Source organism: Carex rostrata, chromosome 32, assembly GCF_964058835.1.
Source record: "Carex rostrata chromosome 32, lpCarRost1.2, whole genome shotgun sequence".
Classification (NCBI taxonomy): Eukaryota; Viridiplantae; Streptophyta; class Magnoliopsida; order Poales; family Cyperaceae; genus Carex; species Carex rostrata.
Genome location: NC_135949.1, coordinates 2,756,206 through 2,779,098, shown reverse-complemented (window position 1 = coordinate 2,779,098; position 22,893 = coordinate 2,756,206). Strand labels below are relative to the sequence as shown.

At 31.4% G+C, this 22,893-nt stretch overlaps 2 protein-coding genes and 1 long non-coding RNA gene across 3 annotated transcripts; all 3 read left to right on the top strand.

Annotated features, from left to right (window-relative positions):
- The first annotated feature begins 208 nt into the window (after window positions 1–208).
- LOC144547882 (uncharacterized) lies at window positions 209–4,455 on the top strand. The gene is given in 16 exon segments (XM_078296561.1): window positions 209–424; window positions 939–1,075; window positions 1,335–1,693; window positions 1,771–1,867; window positions 2,134–2,305; window positions 2,308–2,420; window positions 2,623–2,761; window positions 2,764–2,853; window positions 2,856–2,897; window positions 2,900–2,944; window positions 2,947–3,099; window positions 3,102–3,176; window positions 3,179–3,238; window positions 3,843–3,901; window positions 3,903–3,959; window positions 3,961–4,455. Coding segments are annotated over 16 exon segments (2,019 nt in total). The 5' UTR covers window positions 209–282; the 3' UTR covers window positions 4,240–4,455.
- Window positions 4,456–8,925: 4,470 nt separating this feature from the next.
- Window positions 8,926–11,195, top strand: LOC144548032 (cytochrome C oxidase assembly factor). Its single transcript, XM_078296718.1, has 3 exons — window positions 8,926–9,039; window positions 9,713–9,817; window positions 11,061–11,195. The coding sequence occupies exons 1-3, from the start codon at window positions 8,971–8,973 to the stop codon at window positions 11,100–11,102; spliced, it is 216 nt and encodes a 71-aa protein (XP_078152844.1). The 5' UTR covers window positions 8,926–8,970; the 3' UTR covers window positions 11,103–11,195.
- An 8,845-nt stretch (window positions 11,196–20,040) lies between these two features.
- Window positions 20,041–21,150, top strand: LOC144547937 (uncharacterized). Its single transcript, XR_013509186.1, has 2 exons — window positions 20,041–20,250; window positions 20,681–21,150. It is a non-coding gene; the product is annotated as an uncharacterized LOC144547937 (long non-coding RNA).
- The last annotated feature ends 1,743 nt before the right edge of the window (window positions 21,151–22,893 follow it).

The following is a 22,893-nucleotide window of genomic DNA, read 5'->3' as shown; positions in this document are numbered from 1 at the left end:
CCCAGCTTCTCCGTTTTCTCATCTCCCTGAGTTAACTCAAATTTTTCGTTTAGATCCAGACCGTCTAATTTGCTTCAGCACGAATATTAAAGGATCCCGGGCATTCCACCTCGAACTAGATTGACACTGAATCTGATCGGACGACCGATATTTAAACTCAAAATTAGAGTTACTTCAGAGGATCTGGACTCCTATATACCCAGCTTCTCCGTTTTCTCATCTCCCACCCTAACGCCTCCTCTCTCTCTCTCTCTCTCTCTCTCTCTCTTCCCCGACAATTCCATGGCGCCGAAATCGAAGGAGAAACCCAAACCATCTCCTGCGACTAGCACCCCGTCGCCTCCCCTAGAAGATCTCTTCGCCACTCTCAATCGCCATGTCGAGAATTACGAGTACGCCAAAGTCGTCAAGGTCGCCGACCAAGGTTGACGAAATTACCATCCTTTTTAATTTCTCCTCTCATTTTGATGGCTACACTGTTTATTTAGTTAGGATCTAGTGTTGCATATCTCTAGAACTGATTTGATTTCTCATCCAAAATTCGATCTGTGGAACTTACTTGTGAGCCAATCGAGGCTGGGATGGTAGAGATTGAAATTTGACGGCTTGAGAAGAGTGAAGTAATTGCTCCTCTTGGTGCATTTTCCAGTGGAAATTGTGATAGTTGTTGATTATTTGAAACAATGCAAATTTACATTGCCTTCATCTTCTGATTTAATTGCTTGCTATTTATTTTCTGGTAATGCTGTACATCTAAAATATATATTATTGGACCTTGATTGAAATCATATGGGAAGGTGCAGCTCTTTTGCATCACTCATTTTAATTAATGGAAATACTTGGTACTGACCCAAAGTGTGTTTCAGCACTTCCATTTATTTTTCTTATTTTTATTTTTAATTGATGGATATACACTTTTGGTTTATTTTTTGTCTCAGTATTGGCAATTGCACCTGGAGATGAGGATGCGATTAAATGCAAGGTAGTTGCTTTGATAAAATCTGAGGCTACAGACAAGGCTCTCAAGACCATCAAAGCAGCCCCTTCCCTTTCAAGCAATCTCAGCTTCTACAAGGTTTGTTACCCCTCTAGATTTGCAAAAAAAAATTCTTCTAAATATGCACCTAAACATTACATTTAACAAACATAATTCAAAAGAATGGCTCAATAATGCTACATTTTACACGACAAGTTGACCTGATTTTCACTCTGCCAATGTCAGTTTTCATTGACTTGATGCTGCTTTAGCATAAAAATAACATCCTTTTGGGTTGCCAACTTTTAATCAGAGTATGTTGAGACTAAATTTTTTTGTTTGGCTTGTATATATGTAGGCATATTGCCATTATATGCAAAACCAACTTGAAGAGGCGCTTGAATCAATACAAGGCCAGGAGAAAACCCCTATGGTACTCCAACTTGAATCCCAAATTTTCTACCGGCTGGGGAAGATGGAATCATGCATTGACAGCTACAAAAAGCTTCAGAAATTCAATGTCGATTCAGACGATCTCAAAGCAAACATCATTGGTGCTCTGGTTGCTGGAGAAAGATCTGAAGAAGTTGATGCAACTATGAGCGCTTTAAAGGCCAAGTCCTCGAAGAATTTTGAAATTGTGTATAATTCTGCTTGTGCATTGGTTGCGAAGAAGAAGTTTGCAGAGGCCGAGGAAGTTCTTCTCAATGCTCGGAGGTATGCTTGTCTTTTGGTGCCTTACTGGTTATGACTAATAGTGGTGCTAATTGCTAAAAAGTCCTGAAATTGTACAGAATTGGCCAAGAGTATTTGATGAATGATGATTATGCGGAGGATGAGATAGAAACCGAGCTTGCTCCCATAGCTGTGCAGCTTGGTTTTGTTCGACAGGTTAGTAAAAATTTTAACTGAACTTTTGAAAAGAAAAAAGAAAAGTAAAAAAGAAAAAGGAGAAGTTTGAGCTGAGAGACTTTACAATGTTGCAAAAATAATCTCTTAGATGTATGCATTGATGGATAGATTAAGAATGTCAAATGACGAAATTAGCCTTAACTTGAGCTCACTCCAAAAATAAGAAAAATAAAAGATTGTCAACAGTAGTTTGGACATTTTATGAACAAAAATAGATAAGATCTTTTTAATATTTTGCTTTTCAGATGATGGGACGTGGCCAAGAGTCGATCGATGAGTACAATGCAGTACTAAGCCGAAACTTGGCAGATGCTTCGTCTCTGGCAATTGCAACCAATAATCTGATTGCACTAAGAAATGGAAAGGAGGTGGCAGATAGTCTGAGAAAACTGGACAAGATTATATCAAAGGCAACAGTGAAAACCCTTTGAACTTTCAAATGGTCCTTGATTTTCGGTTGAATCCTAAACAGAAGGAGGCAGTATACTCCAACCGAGTTCTTCTCCTTCTTCAGGCAAACAAGACCGATCAGGTTTGGAAAATTTCCCTTTCTATTACTTTTCCTAAGTATATGCAAACAAGATTTGGACCAACAACTTGCTGTCTAGATTTAAATAAACTAAAATCATAAAGCTTTGTTTTTTAACCCTTGAGGAAGCAGTTTGTTAATAGTGTCATACTTATACTTCTGTGCACTAACTGATAAAAATGTGCTTGTGAATATTCTGTTACAGGCCCAAGAGCTAGTCACTGCACTCCAAGAAATGTACCCAAAGAGTATAACACCTATACTGCTTCAAGCAGCAGTATTTGTCAGAGACAAAAAGGTCCCAAAAGCTGAAGAGATACTAACCCAGTATTCCAACAAGTACCCAAAAATTGCACGCCAGTGCTTCTTGCTCTGGCTCAAATTGCAGCTACTGCCGGCCACTTCCAAATCTCCTCAGAGGCTCTCTCGAAAATTTCCGAATCCAACACATGCCAGCCACAGTGGCAACACTGGTCTCCTTGTGGAGCGTTTGGGTGACATTAGCAATGCAACTGCAGTGCTTGATGCATCATTGAATGGTGGAAGAATGCCATGGATGGAGATAAAAACCTCTCTGTTTTGATGCCGAAGGCAGCTTCTTTTAAGTTGAAACATGGCAAGGAAGGAGAAGCAGCTGGGTTGTATGAGGAGCTGGTAAAGAGTCAAGGGAGTGTTGAAGCCTTGTAGGACTGGTACAGACAGCTGCCAAGTCAGATCTGGAGAAAGCAGAGCGGTACGAGAAGAAGCTGAAACCATTACCTGATTAAAGGGGGTTGATGTGGAGGCATTGGAGAAGACTTCTGGTGCGAAGCATGTTGAAGGTGGGACCATGTGACCAAAATGGAGATCTCAGATGAGGTAATTATATATCAGTTAGCTGTTTCTTTTGTATATTGCAGCCGTATTTTCAATAATTGCTAATAAAACATTGGCATCTGGTAATTGTTATATTATGTAACTAGCTGACTCTTATTTATCTTACAAATGAAATTTCCTGAGTTCTAAGATATATGCGGAGTACATAATTGCTAGATTTAGCCATTGGAAAAAAAAAAGTATTGTTTATTAAATACTGACAAAACTGGTCCTACCTCTTATCTGTAATTCTTATCTTTTCCAATCCTAATTAAACTAAAGTGAAGCTTAGAGGCTCTATATCTGAGATTGGTGTGTATGAACTTTTTAAAACATCTCACTGAGTTAAACATGAAATAGTCAGTAAAACTGAAGACAATTATCTGTTGTAATTGTAACATCTCCTTTAGTTTTCTGATTAGGTCTTGTTCACATATAATTAATAACCGTCAGTTATTTTTTATTAGAAATATAATATCTTGGTTTATTATCTCAACATTTTACTCGATGTCTTTTTTTATTTGTGGACTTTTGGGATCTTTACTAATAAAAATTTCATTTTTGTAACAGGCAAAAAAGCAAAGGCGAAGAAGAGAAAGAGGAAACCAAAGTACCCAAAGGGATTCGAGCGCAGCAAACCCGGGTCCACCACCCGACCCGGAGAGATGGCTACCCAAAAGAGAGAGAATCTACTTACAGACCTAAAGGAAAAGATAAGAGGGCTCAGATCAGAGGGGCCCAGGGTGCAGTGTCTAGAGATAAACATGACACCTCTGCTGCTACTTCTGGTACAGGTTCTGGTACCAGTGGTGCTATATCTAGTAAAGCAGGTCAAGCCGGTGCAGGTTCTTCAAAAGCAAGTGCAGGTTCTTCGAAAGGAGGTGGGTCCCAGAGTGCAGCGGCTGGAAATGCTGAGCAGAGCAAGGGTTCTAGCAGTCTAGAAAGAAGAAGTCTAGGAATTAAGTGACCCCTTTTCTCAACGGTGTTGGGTTTGCTGTTACTATAAATTTTGAGAATTCTTTTAGACTTTTTGTTACTACTATATGGGGTTTGGTTGTAGCTCAAGTTATTTGGCATTTTTAGCTAAAATTTTCTTTTGTTGAAAGAGCGAGTTCATTTTGGCAAATGGAATTAACCAATGCTAGATTAGTCTAGAAATTAAGAGTACCTTATATTATTTGAATCGTTGTTTGTATGAAATGGGTGTCCTAGCAGAAAATGGTGCCTAAATTGGAATATTATCCATAACAATTTAGATGAAGCAATAATTGAACTTGGAGTAGAACTAAGGGTGTTCTTAAGTTCACCAAGTCTCTTGCTTTTTGGTGAACTTAAGTCTAAAACCTGTCAAATCGATTTCAAATGATGGATCCGAACCATGAAATCTCTTTACTTTACAAGTGATGTGTCTACATGTGAAAATTTTAAACATTCAAATTAATTTAGTACAAAGTTAAGCAATCAAAATTAAAAGATTAATAAATTAAATTTTTAAATTTTATCATTCATTTCTGAATGTTTTACACTTTGTATGCTAAAATCAATTTCGAAAGTTTAAATTTTTTACATGTAGACACATCACTTGTAAAAGTATACAGGATTTCAACTGGATTCGGATTTGTCGTTTAAAACCAATTCGATGGGTTTTAGACTTGGTGAACTTAAAAACACCCTAATTTTACTCTTGAACTTGTATAGGGAAATGTGTGCAAACTGTGTTAGAAAATTACCAGAAAATAACTCCCAGTGGAATTTCAGGGCGCGTGTAGAACGTCTTTAGATTACCAGGGATTTTCTCAAAGTTTCAATGCATTTTTTCAATGCATTGAATGTGAGTTGTAGATAAACTTATGGGTCAAAATTTATAATTCAATTGAAAAATAGGCACAAGTATATTAGAAATATTAATTTTCATCACATCAGAAAATCTCTGATCATGAAAATTCAAGCAGATCAGTATCAAATTTATTCATAATTTTGCATTCAACATGTCCTTCAAGATATTTAGAAATCTATTTTTTTATATTTTATATATTTAAAGCTGGAGGGTAGATATCTATTTTATTATATTTTATATATTTAAAGCTGCACCGTTTGATTCACATCTGATGGCTCGAAAGAGTGAAAAAAATAGACTGCAATTAGTGACGACACAATAAATTTGATTGATTTATCATCAATCCAATTTTTTTTATTAATGAACAATAATAATGAAGTTAGATTCAAACCGTGTTCCGTTTTATTTTCTTAAGTATTAAATATTTCGGTGCGTTGTAAATTTTATTTTCAATACCACGCACGAATACATTCTCAAACAAAATTCCTCTATTAAATTTATTCCGAAATAAAATATTTGTTATGTGCTAATAATTAAGTTTGAAAGCATATTATAAAACTTTTTATATATAATTTTTTGGACAACACATTATATAAGAATAATGTAAATGTAAATGTAAATTATTATAATTTATGATTATACATAAATGTTGCACCACAAACATTCAAAAAATGTAAAACAAGAGCGCAAAAAAAAAAAAAAATTTCTACTTCTAACAAAAGTGTCTCGGAATTTTTTACAATATTTCTAAATTTCTTTCCAAGAAATAAAATGATTTTATTTTTGTGTTGTCTTGTAATTTCAAACTTTTTTTTATAGTACTCAGAATACAAATTTTGAATAAATTGAAACAAATATAGAGTTCAAGTATCATTTCTAGTGGGAGAGATGAAAAAAAAAACATATAATTAGAAATTCAATATCTTTTACCGACCACCGATTATAATTCTCATGTAAAATAAATAGTAAGAATGTTTCAATGAGAATATTTTGATAATGAATATTGATTCATTTTAAAAAATATATATAATAATGTCAGCATTTCTGTAAGAGCTAAAAGCGCTGTATTAATTATGAATCAAATTGTCCATAACATAAACAATCATGTAAGGCTGCTAATGATTAAGATTCGGTTCAAACTCTGGTCGGCTCAATAAGAGAAATAAAATGATTTGGATCTAACTCAGCTCGATTTTGAAAGAAAAAACTCAGTTCGGCTCATGTAAACAATTAGCTTGACTCAGCTTGCGAGCTGGTTCATATTTTTAGTTGATGTTTTCACCTACTTAACAATATTATATTAAATTTTGGATGACAATACAAGGTATGTAACTTTCACTGATACTGTATAAAATCGAATATCGTAAACTTTCACTGGTACTGTAATACCGTAAAATCAAAATCCGTTAGTTAAACTATTTTCTTCTGATCTGCATAACTCTGGCATAGCTGTTAGCTGTCAGTTAACTATGTGCTGATTCATGGATCCAGATGCCAGGGTTGACTTGATTGAGATCATGGAATTCAATCTTAGTGTGTATTTGGCCTATTGATGGTGTATTAGGCATGTTATAAGAAGGTATATACTGGTATGAGTAGAGATTGTTTTGTAGTTGCTCTGGTGCATTACAAATTTTTTATGTCGGTTATCAGGTTTTGTAAACAGGCGTTGAATTGAAACTAGGTTTTGTTAGTAAGTCTTGCTATATCATATTTGTAAGTTGTAACCAATAGAAATGGCTAAAATAGCTGGAAATTAAAATATTGCATGACCAATTGGAGAATATAAATGTGTTGCTATATCAAATTTGTAACCAATAGAAATTGCTAAAATAGCTGGAAATTAAAATATTGCATGACCAATTGGAGAATATAAATGTGTTGCTATATCAAATTTGTAACCAATAGAAATTGCTAAAATAGCTGGAAATTAAAATATTGCATGACCAATTTGAGAATATAAATAATCAAATCAATTGAAATGTAAACAAATTCTAACATGAAATATGAGCTGTGTGCATAGGTAAATAAGCTATGGATGGGTAATAACTATAAAAAACAAATTAAACATATATATCGCAGTAAATAAGCTATGTTTTGATATGACATCATAGAAATTTAAGGAGCAAAAAACCTTATTTTTACTGTTGCTAATCCAACCGACTAAACAAAAATAAAGCAACTAAATTAAATAGTAAGATCCAATCCCATACCAAGAGATAAAACTAAATTAAAAGACATATTCTAAACAAATAAAAACTTCATAGCAAATATCACCACCATTCTTCAAGCATATCATAAACTTCAGAGCAAATATCATCACCATCCTTCAACCTAATCCAAAATCAGTTATATTTTATTTGTTAGATCCTTGATCTTGTCCCAACTGAACCAAAAAGGAGCAGTTCATATCCTTGATCTTGTCCTAAACTAAGTATATTATCTATAATTTCATATGAGAAGAACTATATTTTAATTATAAATGAAGTATTTACCTCTAACACCAATCAATAATTCGGCATGAATGGACGAAATTGGTCAAAGTTGGAGCTACCATCAATAGAGGCAAACCAATATTTTGAGCAAATAAGTGCATCGATTGTTTCCGGTGCCATAGAACTCCATAGATGATATGTCAACCAACCTGCTACACTAAAAGTCGACTCAGATGTAATGATTGACACTTGAACCGTCAAGAAATATCTTGTCATTTTTGCTATAGTCGAATACAATTCTGAATATTTTCTGACTTTCTCTAATATCTCAATAATAATAATTGTTTGTTGTGTATAACAAATGAATACACCATGTGTCATTGAAATTTCTGACAATTTTTTTTTTTAAAATTTTTTTATGAGGTTTGCGGTAAATATACTACTTCAACACATTTATTATTGGAAAATATATTCACTCCAAATAAGCAAGTTTCACATGAATAGATCACGCATAACAAATGATGGCAAATATTAGAAGTTATCAACTTATCACCTCAAATATCAAGTAGCAATTGATTCGGGACTTAGTCTACAATAATATCCTAGATTGAAATTAATACTAAAGATAAATATTGTAAAAAATATATATATTTGTACAATAGCCTAACTTTTTTCATATTAGTAAACTTAAAAAAAAAGGTATTGTACCGAATATAACACTTTTAATTTCTTATGTAATCTCCTTACACATTTATATCCACTTTCTTAATGTTTATTGGACAATCTGTTCAATGTCAAACACTTTGAAATTTATAATTTAATATCGTGCATTTAATGTTATTTACTTAATCATAATAAATAAATTTTAACTTGTTCATTAGAAACAATTATCTATGTATTAACAAGCATTACTTAATTAGTTATGTGTTCACAGAAATAAATAATTCATCAATATTATCACTTTGAAATTTTGTTACTATTAACAACCATCAAATGTTTTTTAAATGAGTTTTTACAATTAATATTTATTCATTGTTCAATTGTATTAAAACTTTTATAGTTTTTCTAGTTGTAATTCATTTGTCTCAATGTGAGTAAAAAATAAAATAAAAACTCAATGGAGGGATCCAGTCACATCTCGTATAAATTTCGCTTTTTTAGCATTGGCCCAATAGGCCCATAGTTGGTCACAAAATGGGCCGAAACTATAGAGGGCTTTTGTTTATATTTAATTGATAAGATCAAAGCCCACATAGTAAACTCAAAGTTTGAGTTTGGATCCCAACCGTCCGATCAGAATCTGCGTGAATGTTAAAGCACCTCTTGAATTCTACATCGGACCGGATTAGCTCGGATTCTGATCTGACAGTCCGGACCCACATATTTCTCTCTCCTCTTCTCTCTTCCTCTCACTCGGTCGCTTTCAATGGCGAAGTCGTGCAAGGGTTTAGCAATGGAGCTGGTGAAGTGCCTCAGCGAGACAGATTGCGTTAAGGTATCATCTCTTGTACCTATCGTTACTTCCTCACTGGTACCGATCGGTATTGTTACCTACTTAGCCGCTTTGTATTTACTGCATCTTATTTTCCTGTAAATCATGTGTAGGAGAAATAGAAGTTGCGTTCAGATACTTAGAAACAGGAAATATCAAACTTTTATTAAATCATCAGAAGGAGATGTGAATTAGAACTGAAACGTGAACTGGATCAAATCTAGCCATGATTTATATGATTTTCTAGCGGTCTTTGATTCTGTCGTATGCAATTTGGATTGAAGTGTGATTCCTAAGTACTTTAGGCTCCAATTGGCACCAAGTAATTAAGGTTGAATTAGTCTATCCCTGAATTAAAGATACAAAACAGTTTTAGAAGAAAGGAGAATCATGTGGAACTAAAACCTTTTGAAATTAACTAGTTCTCCGGTGGCTGAGTTATGTTAATTCCGGAATTGGCACAAGCTATTTCAAAGCCCGTTATTATAAATATAGTTTTTCATAGTAATACTTTTTAATTTTGTACATGTTACCTGACACCAGAACAAAATATGGGGAATTAAATGAAATTAACTTATTTGGGAATTAAAGTTGAATCAACTAATTCTGAAATTAACTTGTGTTGCCAACAGGGTCCTTGAGGAACTAATTATTTTGATGGGTTTGAAGCATACAGGTACAGAAGAAGGGTTATAGGGAATGCGCAGGAGAAAAGGAACCTAACATAACCAATGAATGTGTTGGCTTGAGGGAAACCTACTTCAACTGCAAACGCGGCCAGGCATCTCTCTCTCTCTCTCACCAGAACTACTAGTACCACATAATTGTCTCATTTTGTCACAAATATATACTTCTAAATTTTTTAATATGCTCTCACTTTGTGCCTTTTTTTGACGGGGGAGGGGGGATGAAGGAATTGCTTCGTGATATTTCTAGGTTTTGTGTACCAACATCAAGCTTCCAATAGTCAAGTGGTACCCATTGTAATTTTGTTCAAAAAAAATTATTAAACAAATATATAACATAAATAGTGTTACTAGATGTGAAGAAATAGTTATAAAGGCAATGGCAGAAAATTATGTACCTGCTATGAATTGGATTAGGAAATAGTGGTTTAAGTTTTTAATGGTTTCTATTGTTCCTTTTTACTCTTTGTGGAAGCTAAAAGCACAACTAAATCATTAGAAGCAGTACTGAAATGAAAATTTTGTGTAACTAGTCTAGTGTGATTAGGAAATGAAAATCATTAGAAGCACTACTGAAAATCATTAGGAATTTTTACAGGTATATTTTTTACGGTTTCTATTGTTCCTTTCTAGTCTTGGTGAAAATCATTAGGAAACAGAATGGAGATTCGGATGTGACTGAGGTGATGTCAAATTTTATTACTGAAAGGGGGACAACCAACTATAATTTTGCCCCAGTAGTCAGATTCCAGATAGACATGTCAATTCAATAGGAATAATTTGATCAAGATAAGTGATAGAGAACATATGAATAATAAAAGCTTACTTTTATAATTGCCAAAGGGAGAGAATATTTTGTGTTCAATGAATATAATTTCACTTTGTTTTGTCGTTTTGATCAATGGCTAATGGATATGGTTTGCTTTGTTTTCAGTCAAATGGAGTGATGATTATTAGTTTGATACTTTGGTGTAATTGGTTTTTTTATGTTTTGGGAACAAGGTTATTGTAAATGAAACTGGTAAACAGTAGGCAGTAATTGATTGAAAATATGCAGTCTTTGAGTGTAATTCTTTAGTTCCATAAAAGGAGAGAATTTAGATGAATGTGGTAATAGAAATTAACATTTACCTAATATCAGATAAAGGGAATTTAACATGTGCGAGTGAAAGATCCTATTTGGAAACCACATATGAGCCAATTAGTGTAGGTGCCAGTGTAGTGTTACTGGTATAAAAACCTATTTTAATAATTTACAATTATCTCTCTTCATAGTATATTGCTACATAGATTTATAATTTGATAAACTAAATAAGATTTGATGGTTTTGTATAACAGGTTGACATGAGAGCCAGGATTCGTGGGAACAAAGGATACTAGGCTTCAAGTTAGCTTTTCATTGCTCAAAATGAACTGGCACACCAATTGACTTGATTTTTAAAGTTCTGATAAATCTTGTTTGTAGTTTTGCACGTTGTATTTGAAGATAGTCCTTTCTTAAATGGAAAGAGAAAATGATAAATTGATGCCAAAAACATGAATGTATTCGAATTATAATCCTAATACTTCTAATATTTTATGTGTATTAGGATTATAATTCGTGTTTTGTGTAGTATTTTTTTTTTAAAATAGAATCAAACTTAATTATTTCAACAAAATAAGTAAATTGGATGTTTTTTTTATGAAAAACAGCTTCACCGATCTCGTGAATTAGAGGAGATAATTTTTAATGCTTGCTTTGCATGTAGTGAAGTAAATTTTTTTGCCTCCACCGATCCATTATTTTTCATAAAAAAAAAGTTCAGCTTGTTTCCTTAAAATATTTAAATTTAGTTGTATTTAAAATAAATAATCGTAGTAGTTTATAGAATTAGGCCATGTGCTTTATTGCAAGTAACAGAATTTTTAATTGTGTCAAGAAAAGTGGATTTTAGACTGGAATTCAAAGTCAAACCTTCCCTCATCTCGATATTGACCTTCTATTTTTGTAAGAATTTGATTTAAATAAAAAAAAAAATTAGACCGGAATTAGATTTTGCATGCTTTGGAGTAGGACTTGGCGAAGCTGCACAGCTTTGTTCAGTTCCTGTGCAGAGCTAGTCAACACAGAGAAATCAAAGATATGACTATTCAAAAGGGGAATTTCATGTATATCCCTCAAACTTTGAAAATTAGTTTTCCCCCCTCTAAAATTTTATAATATCATATTTATCTTTCTAAATTTCAAAAAGTCACAAATTTACTCAATTTATTGATTTTTCTATTATAACTCATTTTAAAATCTACTAATAATTAGTTTATAAGAACAAATGATTTATTTATCTATTTGTGACTTGTACCAAATGATATTTAAGCATATGTTTGTCTGTTCTTCATAGCTAAAAAATGAACCATTTGCTCTCAAAATTGACCATTTAAAACACTAAATATTTCTTTTAAACAAGTTACATATTTTATTTTTTAATAAAAGATAAAATGGATATTTTTCAAATTTGAAATGAGTTTTAAAATAAAAGTCAATAAATTGAATATATATTTGTGAGCTTCTGAAATTTAAAAGGGTAAATATGATATCATAAATTTTCGACATACGTAATTTCCAGATTTTTGAGGGATATATGTGAAATTTCGCCAAAAAAAAGACATGATAAGTTGTGATTTTATGTGCATGTACCAAATGCATCCTCCGTGTTGTACCCACTGACTTACAGATCCGTTAGACGATCTCTCTCTTCTTCTTCTTTTTTTAGTATAAACCCGTAGGTCGTTAGACGATATCTTGTTGCATTCGTAGGTGCTAGGCTGTTATTCGTACCGTTCGATTTGACATTAATGAGTCGGAAAGGATCAACAGATCTTTCAATAATTCAATCTGATTTGATCCGTGGTTTGTATCGTAAAGGGAACAATTCAATTATTATATAAAGAAACAGGGTCACGGTCTGAGTCCGCATCGTCTGCATTAACTCAATGGAGCATCTATCTTTTGAGTTAATAGATATCAACCGTCCGATTGTAAACGGAGCCCATCCGGCTCCTGCCTAAAACATTGGAGTCTTTAATATTAGTGAGGATTTTAGTTCGCACGAATATTAAAGCTAATTGGACGGTTCAGATGTATTAACTTAAAAGATTCCTTTTTGAGTTAATGCAGAGGATACGAATTCCGGATGAATAGCATGTGAACGAATCCAGCTTTTATAACACGAAACGAAAGCATTGTGACATTGATATGAACTTCATATTCTATACAAAGGATTGACTGCGGCTAGGATGCTGCTGAGCAGTGTAGTAATATGCGGTTTCTATGCGGTATGCGGAAGGGCACCGCATACCGCATATACGGTATGCGGCCGCATATGCGGATTTCTATGCGGATTTATATATGCGGATTTTAAAATAAGAATTCATATATATTTGAAAATTGAAATACATAGTAATACAAATAGGAATAAGAATTTATGAGTACAAATAGAAATACATAGTAATACATAGTAATACAAATACAAATACAAATAGTTAGAACTAATACATAATAATACATAGTAATACAAATACATATGCGGCCTAATATGCGGCCTGTTAAACCAATATGCGGCATGTTAAAACATATGCGGTCAAAAATATGCGGCCTAATATGCAGCCGCATATGCGGAACTGCATATTAAACCGCATATTGGTTTTCTATGCGGTTCGGAACCGCATACGCATGTGCGGCCGCATATGCGCCGCATATTACCTAATATTACTACATTGCTGCTGAGAGAGGATATGCATCTGCTATTATTCTTATGTATGAACAGTGTTTCTGTTATTTCTGTTTTTTCAAATTCAGTCATTGAATTGTTTCTAGATACATGCATAAAAAAGTTTTGAAAAAAGGTTGCTTTGAGATTTGTTCCTGGAAAAAATTGAACGGTTGAATTCGGAAAAGCATGGATAGCAGGGTTATTGTTCACGAGAAGAGGATAGCAGCGGATTTGATGCTGCTGAGAGAACGTTTGGATCCTATAAATTGAAATTTTGAGTTTGGATTGTAAGGATCTGTTCGGCTGCCAAGCGGGAATGAAAATGGACTTGAGTTCAAATTCAATTTGAATGGCTAAAACACTGTGCGCGTGGGAAAAAAATTCACTCTAGTCCAACAAGCCCTAATTGTTTGATCAGAATTCGAATTGATCAAGTTCAAATTTAAAATTTATATTTGTAGTCAGGGGCAAATTCAGGACTGGTCAAGGCAAAAAAAAGTAGTGAATTGGATTTAAATAGATAATTGAATACTAGATAAAAAAAAATTATATTCTAACTTCTAATTTCTAATACTCTTAACTTCTAATCCTACTTACCAATTAAAATTCAAAAAATTTATCATAATTTTAATTCTAATTACAAATAAAAAAATTCAGAGGGGGTAAATAAAATTCCAAAGAGTGGTAGGGAAGGGGAGAGTTGGTCCGTACATATAGATATCCATAAAAATTCAAAATTCAGAGGAGCAACTGCTCCATCTAGGTCCGCCCCTGTCTGCAGTTGTACTTAAATTCTTACTTGTTACATAGAAAACTGTATTCATTAGATTTATATTTTTGGATTTTAGTGGAAATTTTTCGAAAATTTTGACATTTGCCTTCCTCTTTTCTGAAATGGATTTGCCCCTTTCTGTTCCTTCTCCTGACGGAAATTCTGCGTCCGTTCCTGACTATACTCATTAGAATATCAAGAATAAAAAAAATCACAGATGTGAACCGTTCGATTAAAGTTGGGCACGAATCTAAAAGTAACGACACTCTTAGATTCAACAACCTTTCTTTTTACATTCAACGCAAAGGCATAATGGCAGATAATAATTCTCAACACATTTTCGTTTTTTCTGACATCTTACTGAAAAAATATATCGTAAAAAAAATTGTTTTGAATTATATATGAAACCCAGTTGGAATTTAGAACCATCTAAAAGGACATTTTTAAAATTTATCAAACTTCCGTTTGTTTTCTTACACAAAAAAAAAAAAACAAAAAAAAATGCATGTCTAACGTTCCTACCAGGACTAACACGCTGTGACTTTGATTTTGTGCCGTGTTGTGAACAAGTTAATTTTTCACGTGTTGTGCCGTATTGTGATTAAGATATCAAGATGGTGGTTATAGCACGCGAATGATCAAGTCACATGAATCACGACGTGCCTTGCGTGATTATTTAATCATAATTTAAATTAGTTTATTCAAGACTAACCATTTAATCAATATATAATGTCCTAATTACACGTGATTCGCGTGACTACGTGCCATAATTAAAATTTTCACGTAACATGCCATACCGTGCTAAAATTTGAAAAGATGATTACAGCATTGAACACGCGAATCACAGTACGTAACTGACACACATACCGTGCCGTTGTGTAATGGAGCCAACTTCTATTTTTCCCACTGTATGTGTTACTGTTCATTAACCCAAGTAGTACAATTATTTAAGATTAAAAGAAAGCAAGTGGGTTTTGTTGACAAAATGGAGACAAGATAGTACGATCAGAAGGTCAGAATCAAATAGCATGTGGTGTGTGAATTGTGATGGGGCTCAAATTGTGGCTCTCAAATGCTGAGGCGTGTCTCATTTCAAGCCTTGGATTTTTTTCATGGGTTTCAAAGTAAATGTTACCGACCTCTTAGAAACTTCATTATCATATCATAAAGCAACAAGTTATAGTTGCTTGCTTATCCTTCTTTTATGAATAGTGTTATTAAATACCTAAAGTATACCTTTTTAAATTAAATTTTGTAAAAAAAAACTTTTTGTTTTTAGTTCTACATACATTAAATAAATAAAGTTTCTTTCACACTAAGGGCTTGTTCGGCAGACCTCTTGGGAAAGGAAATGGGTATGGACTGTGCAAAAATTGAATTGATTTTTATTGTTCACGTGGGAAAACAAAAATTCAATCAACTGAATTTTTGTTTTCTCACGTGAACAGTGGCGTTGAGAAAGTTAGCCGAACAGGCCGTAAGAGTCTGCTCAGCTGTCAGGTGGGAATACAAATGAACTTAAATTCGGATTCAATTTGAATGGCCGAAAAAACACTGTATTCGTGGGAAAAAAAATCACTCTGAGTGAATTTTTTTTTCCCCACAGACACAGTAACAACCGAACAAGCCCTAAATTTTTCCAATTTTTTGTATATGAATATGAAAGAGAAACTAAGAACTTCATTATAAAAAAGCAACAAGTTAGTTGCTTACTCATCCTTCTTTTTTTTATGAAAGTGCATTTAATTTAATATCTAAAGTATACCTTCAAATTATATTTTTGATTTTTTTTTTACTTCTACATATATATTTCAAAAACTTCTTTATTTTTAGTTCTACATACCTTTTCAAATTATATTTTCAAATAATTTATTTTTTAGTATATGAAAGAGAAACAAAAAACATTATAAAAAAGCAACAAGTTAGTTGCTTGCTTATCCTTATTTTTTTATGAAAACTGCAATTCATTTTAATACCTAATGTATACCTTTTCAAATTATATTTTGAAGAATTTTTTTTAATTCTGCTTACATTGAATGAATAATTTTTCTTTCATGAAATAAAATATAACTTATAATAAATCGATAATATTTTTTTTTAAATAATAAATCTGAAAAATTTATTTCTACGTGAAATAGATTCCAACAATTATCGCGAACAATTTATAAAACTTTGTATGAATTGTTATCACGTAAGAAGAAGATTAATAGGTTGTGAAATATAAAAATAGACAAATATGGTATTATCTAATTTATTTTTTGAAAAAATAAGGATCTAATTATTTTCAACCGGACCGTAAAAATTAATCAAATAAAAAGCTCCTGAATTCAAATTAGAATGATCTGGTCCGTTAGTTTTAAATCAACGATTGAATTAAAATAATAAAATTTTATTTTATTTATTTTCTTAAAAAGATAGCGGATATGGACTCCTCATATTGTTGCTACATTTTATAGATACAAAGAGGAACACATATATATTTTTTCCGTAGAATATTATTTTAGAAATTCTTTAAAGATTTGATTAAAAAATAAATAGTGTAACTTATTAAATACCTAAAGTATACCTTTTCAAATTAAATATTGCCAAAAAAACTTTTGTTTTTAGTTCTACATACATTGAATAAATAAAGTTTTTTTTTCAAGTTTTTAGTTCTACATACAAAAAAGTTTTAGTTCTACATACAAATAAATTTTGCAAAAAAGTTTTTAGTTGTACATACAAAATTTATGAAAAAAATTATAAAATCTTAAATTGTTATCGGCAACAATTTTTTTCTTAAAAAAAATATGGATCTAATTATTAAATCGTGCCATTAATTGATATATTATATTCATATTAAAAGCTCTTGAATTCTAAACTGGACCGATCTAATATATTTTAAATCAATGATCTGTATTGAAATAATATTTTTTTTCTTAAAACAAAATACCGAATACAAACTCCTTTTTAGTATATGAAAGAGAAACTAAAATACTGATTTTTTTTTCCGTAGGTTTCACGCTAAATGTTTCCGTCTTTTTAGTATATAAAAGAGAAACTAAAATACTGTTTTTTTTTCATAGGTTTCACGCTAAATATTTCCGTCTTTTTAGTATATGAAAGAGAAACTAAAATACTGTTTTTTTAAATGTTTATGGATTTTTAGTATATGAAAGAGAAACTAAAATACTATTTTTTTCATAGGTTTCAAACTAAATATTTTTGGCTGTTTAGTATATAAAAGGAAAACTAAAAACTTCATTACATAGAAAATTGTGTATAAATAAAAAATAATAAAATAATAAAAGGAAGTCAAATGACCTCGCATTTTTCGAATGTAGCTCCGCGTATGAGAGAGACATGAGATTGTGAGATGAAACGGAACAAAGGAGATGCATGAATTTGCTTCTTTCTTTTCCTTTGTCACAAAGTAATTATATTCTTCTTGTATCATTTGCTACACAACTTGCACTGCCTCTCCAAAATATGTGGAGTATTTTGTTTTTACTTTCCTTTTTTCTTTTGGCTTTTTTTTTGTTGTTCTACAAGATGTTAGGAGTTAAGTTATCAAATTAATTTTAATATTTATAAAAATAATCTAGTCAGATTTTAAATCTGTGACATTTCATACGGTAAATATTTATTATTTGTATCTGACAGAGGCGGATCTTAGTGTATTGAAAAGGTGGTTAAACCACTCTTATGATTTTAAATTTTTAGTTACATATATTAAAATTTAATTTAATTTTATTTTTTTAGAACTTTTTATATAGTCCAGACCCTCTCAATAATAATTGAATGTTTACTTGTAGTCTAGTTGTTATAGTTTTATCTTGTAGATGAGAGATTTTGGATTCAAATCCTATTCACCACATTAATACATTTTAATTTTTATCTCTCTCTATCAAAATTTTCTGTTCCGCTCCTCGTCTCTGGACTAAAGGTTGTACTCATGTGGTGTATTGTGGTGTATTTTGTTGGTTTATTAGAAAATAAAATTTTAAATTGTCAGAAGAATTGGCATTAACATAATGTTTGTAAATTAATAGATGTAAGTGACATAAAAAATACAACCTTAATTAATATAATATAATGGACCTAGTTATTATTATCACCATCAATAAAGGTTAAACATATTGACAATGAATTAATACGATAATATTGATAATTGGCAAAAAAAAAAGATTTTTAATTTAAAATACAACCTTCTGAGTGAATTTATACGATATTTATATATGTGCACGAGTTAGGCTGGGGTGCTATGGATAGCATAGAGGTCTCTATGCTACGGCTCAATATTCGAGTTTTCAAAATTCAAACGGTCGATCCGAACCGTTCATCTTATTCTCCATATTAATATCTGCTTGGAGACCAAATTTTACATTTTTCTGAATTTTTTTACTATTTATTAAGTATTTTACAAAATTGTTGATCCAACGGTGGCTGCACAAAACAGTAAAACCGTTGGATTAGCGATTTTCAAAGTGGCTTAATAAATAGTAAAAAAATTCAGAAAATTATAAAATTTGGTCTCCAAGCAGATATTAATATGGAGAATAAGATGAACGGTTCGGATCGACCGTTTGGATTTTGAAAACTCAAATATTGAGCCGTAGCACGGGAGACCACTATGCTATCCATAGCACCCCAGCCTAACTCTATGTGCACATAACAAAATGATAAAATTCAAAAGAAGTCTACCGACCATGAAATAATTTTGAAACTTACAATGTCTCTACTTAACACTTTTTAACAAAATATATATCAATTATAGCTACAACCCACCAATCTATATATAAACCCATCAATAATATGCTTAATTAATTATATATTTCACATTCTTTAAAATCTTAGCTTGATTTTGAAAAAAAATAAATATTTTTAAAATTATGAAGATAATCATTGTGGAGTGTGGACCCAATTCTAAACAACTTTCAAAATAGAAAAAGTTTAAACAGTAACATAAGGACTTGCACGGTCCACAATGCAATAAGTTCATCCAATAAAATCTATAAAAAGTTAAATTACGGTCAATAACTCAAATTTAAAGAAGATTTTTTTTTAATAACACATAAAAAAAATATATTAATTTTTTTTGTAGTCGCAAAAATTTTGATCCGAAAAATATTGATTCAATTGATTTGTCACAGTATTTTTAATAAATCAAATTATATTGTATTCTATTTATTTTCAAAGAAATATATCAAATATTTCTAATATTTCAATAAAAAAATCAATTAAAAAAATTCTGTTTTGTATAAAAAAAAACACAAAACCAGTGAGAATTTCACCGGTTCGTTTTCTTGAAACCGGCAAGAATCTCATCGGTTCCAATTTGAGAAATCGGTGAGATTTTGATCGGTTTGAGCAATTTTCAAAATCCTACACAAAAGTGAATAGAATTTAAAATTTATTAATTTTTTGGATATTAATAAAAATTTCGGTAATAATTGTGGTCCCAATTCAAAACAAATTTCAAAATAAAAACAGTTTAAACAGCAACACAAGGACTAACACGGTCCACGATGCAATAAGTTCATCCAACAAATTGTACATAAAAAATTGCAACCGCCCAAGTTGTGTGGGACACAAGTTCGTCCTTTGATAGAAACCAAAGCAAAATGCAGTGCATCTAGACCCAAGTGCATTGTATTTGCACCTTTCTTCTTTAATTATTTCTAAAAGTTAGACAAGTTGATAGCAATAGAGGATTGTCTCTTTGGCCCCTCATTTACTCAAAGAGGTACCAACTTGACACAAATAATACAAACTCGAATAATTCATTGTTTTCTAAATTCAATGCATTCTTTCATTCATCCAAAGCAATAGATTTATAAATATTAAATACTATCTTCATTATTCACACCAACCTTACCTTATCAATTCTCTCTCTCTCTCTCTTATTTTCTCTCGTTTTTATCATTCTTCCTTTCCTTCACTCTCTCTCTCTCTCTCTCTCTCTCTCTCAAAACCTATTGAAGAAATTAAGAAGGATACAACCAAAGGAAGAAAATAAGATCTTTGGGTGAGTCTTCATCTCATTTTGTGAAATTATTTATGATTTTTTTCTTTTTTTTTCTTCATCATAAATTAGGTTGTTATGGCTATATTAAACCAAAACACCATTGATATCAAAATCAGAGCTTTTTGTTTGTTTGTTTGTTTGTTGCTTACTAGATAATATATATTGTTTCTATTTTGGCTCCTTGTTGACCCATTTCATTAAATTAAATGAAGTTTCCTATTGCATAGGAATCATAACAATATATATTGGAGTATGTGTAGGTAGCATCCCTTTTAAAAATATATATATATTCTTTATGTTTGGTTTGGCCTTTGGGTTACACCAAAAAAAAGAAAAGAAAAAAAGAATGAAGATCTCATTTTGAAGTGTGTGTGTATATATATATATATATATCAACCCCAAACTTACCCAATTTTGTTCTCATTTGCAGAATAGAGACTGTGCTATATATGTATCCTCTCAAATTTAAATGTGTTTGAAAACATTTGATTCTGAGTTAACACTTCTACAAGACATAGTTGAAATGCAATCTAACACAAGCTACAACACAATGCAAAGTAGAACAATGACACCAAGAAGGGTTACAACCAATGTGAAGCGGCCGCAACGGCATCAACCGTCGGAGTATTTCACGGCCGAGTGGGCATGTGCCGTGGCGTTTCTAACGGCTTCTTTGTTGTTCCTCCCTCTGTGTCTTCCTCCGTTGCCGCCGCCGCCTTTTCTCCTATTGATCGTTCCGGTAGTGATTATGATTTTGTTGATTTTGTTAGCATTTATGCCTTCTGATGTTAGGAATATAACTTCATCTTATTTGTGAAAGATGAATTAAGAGAGTAATTAGCAATCTTGTATTTACAAATAACACCTTTTTAATGAGAATGAATCCACAATTTTCTTTCCCTTTTTGAGAAACTTTATGTTTATTTTTGTTAGGTTATTGGTTTATATTGAACTGTTTGATTTGTGTCAAAATTTGCATGCATTTAATTAATCTGCATGAATATTAAAGCTGTGCGTACGAATTTTGAAGGGGATCAAACAATTCTGATGAAAAATCATACCCAATTTAATCCGATACTAATTGAACACCTAATCAAATGGTTTGATTTAGAACCAATTCACTAAATCTTGTCTGAAGTCATGAAAAATCTATTGTTTTTAGATGACGTCAGCGGGTCAATTTGGTGTGTTCATTTTAAATCAAACGGTCTGAATTAAAAATAATAATAGAATTGTACAATTTAGATCGAGAATAATAACAGTTATGAACTTATTAGTGCATAAGCTGATCAGTTTTATAAAAGTAAAACTAGCGTGATGAACGTAATTTTAAAATTTAATGGATTGATTTTAAATAACAAATTTAAAATGTTAAAATTAATCTACTTCACAAGTGATGTATGTACATATAAAATTTTGAAATTAATTTAGTACAAAGTTAAGCTGTAAAAAAATAATTAAAAAAATACATAAAATAGCTTATACACCTTCATTTTTTTTTACTGCTTGATTTTCTACTAATTTTTTTTTTAAACATTTATACATATACACGAATCAGTCGTGAAATAAATCTGTTTCAATTGTTTAAATTGATCGTTTGAAATTAATTCAATAAATTTTAAAATTATACTGAGGAATACAACACCAGCTAACATTATTTTTGTAATTTTCTTACTAAAATAATCTGATCTGCAGTATATTTCTGTATCAGACAAAAAGAGGATATTTTTATTTTTGGATTGAAACATCTGGAAAGTATAAATATGAATTTGATGAAGGTCTTTTTTAAATCAAATAATGCTACACTTTTACGCACTTTTACGCAGCCAACAAAAATGCTATTTTTCTCCACAAGAGCAAGATTTTCTAACGAAAATATTGATATTCTCATGTTTGGTGCAACGCGTTTTATTGGCCGGTGATCTGAAGAGAAAATTCTCCTAAACGAGAAAAAAAATGAAGAATTATATTATAATTAATAATGGATAAAAGTTTCATTAGAACATATTTTGATCAAATGGATTATAAAATTGAAAATATGACGTGGCTTTCTAGAAATTCTAAAAACTTTAAACAGGGGCAATGTAATGTATATAGGTTCCGATTTTTTTATTTATATCAAAAAATTAAATCAAATTACAAAAAATAACCGAACCACCGTTGAATTTCGAAAATTACCCAATCCGGTTACCCAGTAACCGGATTTTTTTTTTCCGGTTACCCAATTTCCGGAATTGGAAAAAATATCCGGTTATTGGATATAACTGGAAATATGATTTTGGTCCGGTTATCCAATAACCGGGTTTTTTTTTTTTTTAAACTCATTTTTTTATAACCATATTTATATGTATATGTATATTTTTCTATAATTTTAAATTTCAGATTTGATTTACAAATTTTTTTTGTGTAAATTTGATAAATCTAAATACAAATTTTATTTTATATGTGTATGTGTATGTGTATATAATATATATTATCAAGATAATAACCAGAAAGTCATTGTAGTGTAGTGGTTAGTGTATTTGGCTCTCGACCAAGAGACACGGGTTCAAGTCCTAGTGAGAGCAAAACTTATTTCAAGCCCCACCGAGAAAAAAAAAGGTTTTGCTCTCACTGGGGCTTGAACTCGTGTCTCTTGGTTGA

Excerpts from the sequence above, each read along its gene's own strand:
- LOC144548032 (XM_078296718.1), top strand. The coding sequence starts at position 8,971 with ATGGCGAAGTCGTGCAAGGGTTTAGCAATGGAGCTGGTGAAGTGCCTC. Across the intron at positions 9,040-9,712 it reads GCGAGACAGATTGCGTTAAG|GTACAGAAGAAGGGTTATAG; the intron begins GTATCATCTCTT and ends TGAAGCATACAG. Across the intron at positions 9,818-11,060 it reads TCAACTGCAAACGCGGCCAG|GTTGACATGAGAGCCAGGAT; the intron begins GCATCTCTCTCT and ends TTTGTATAACAG.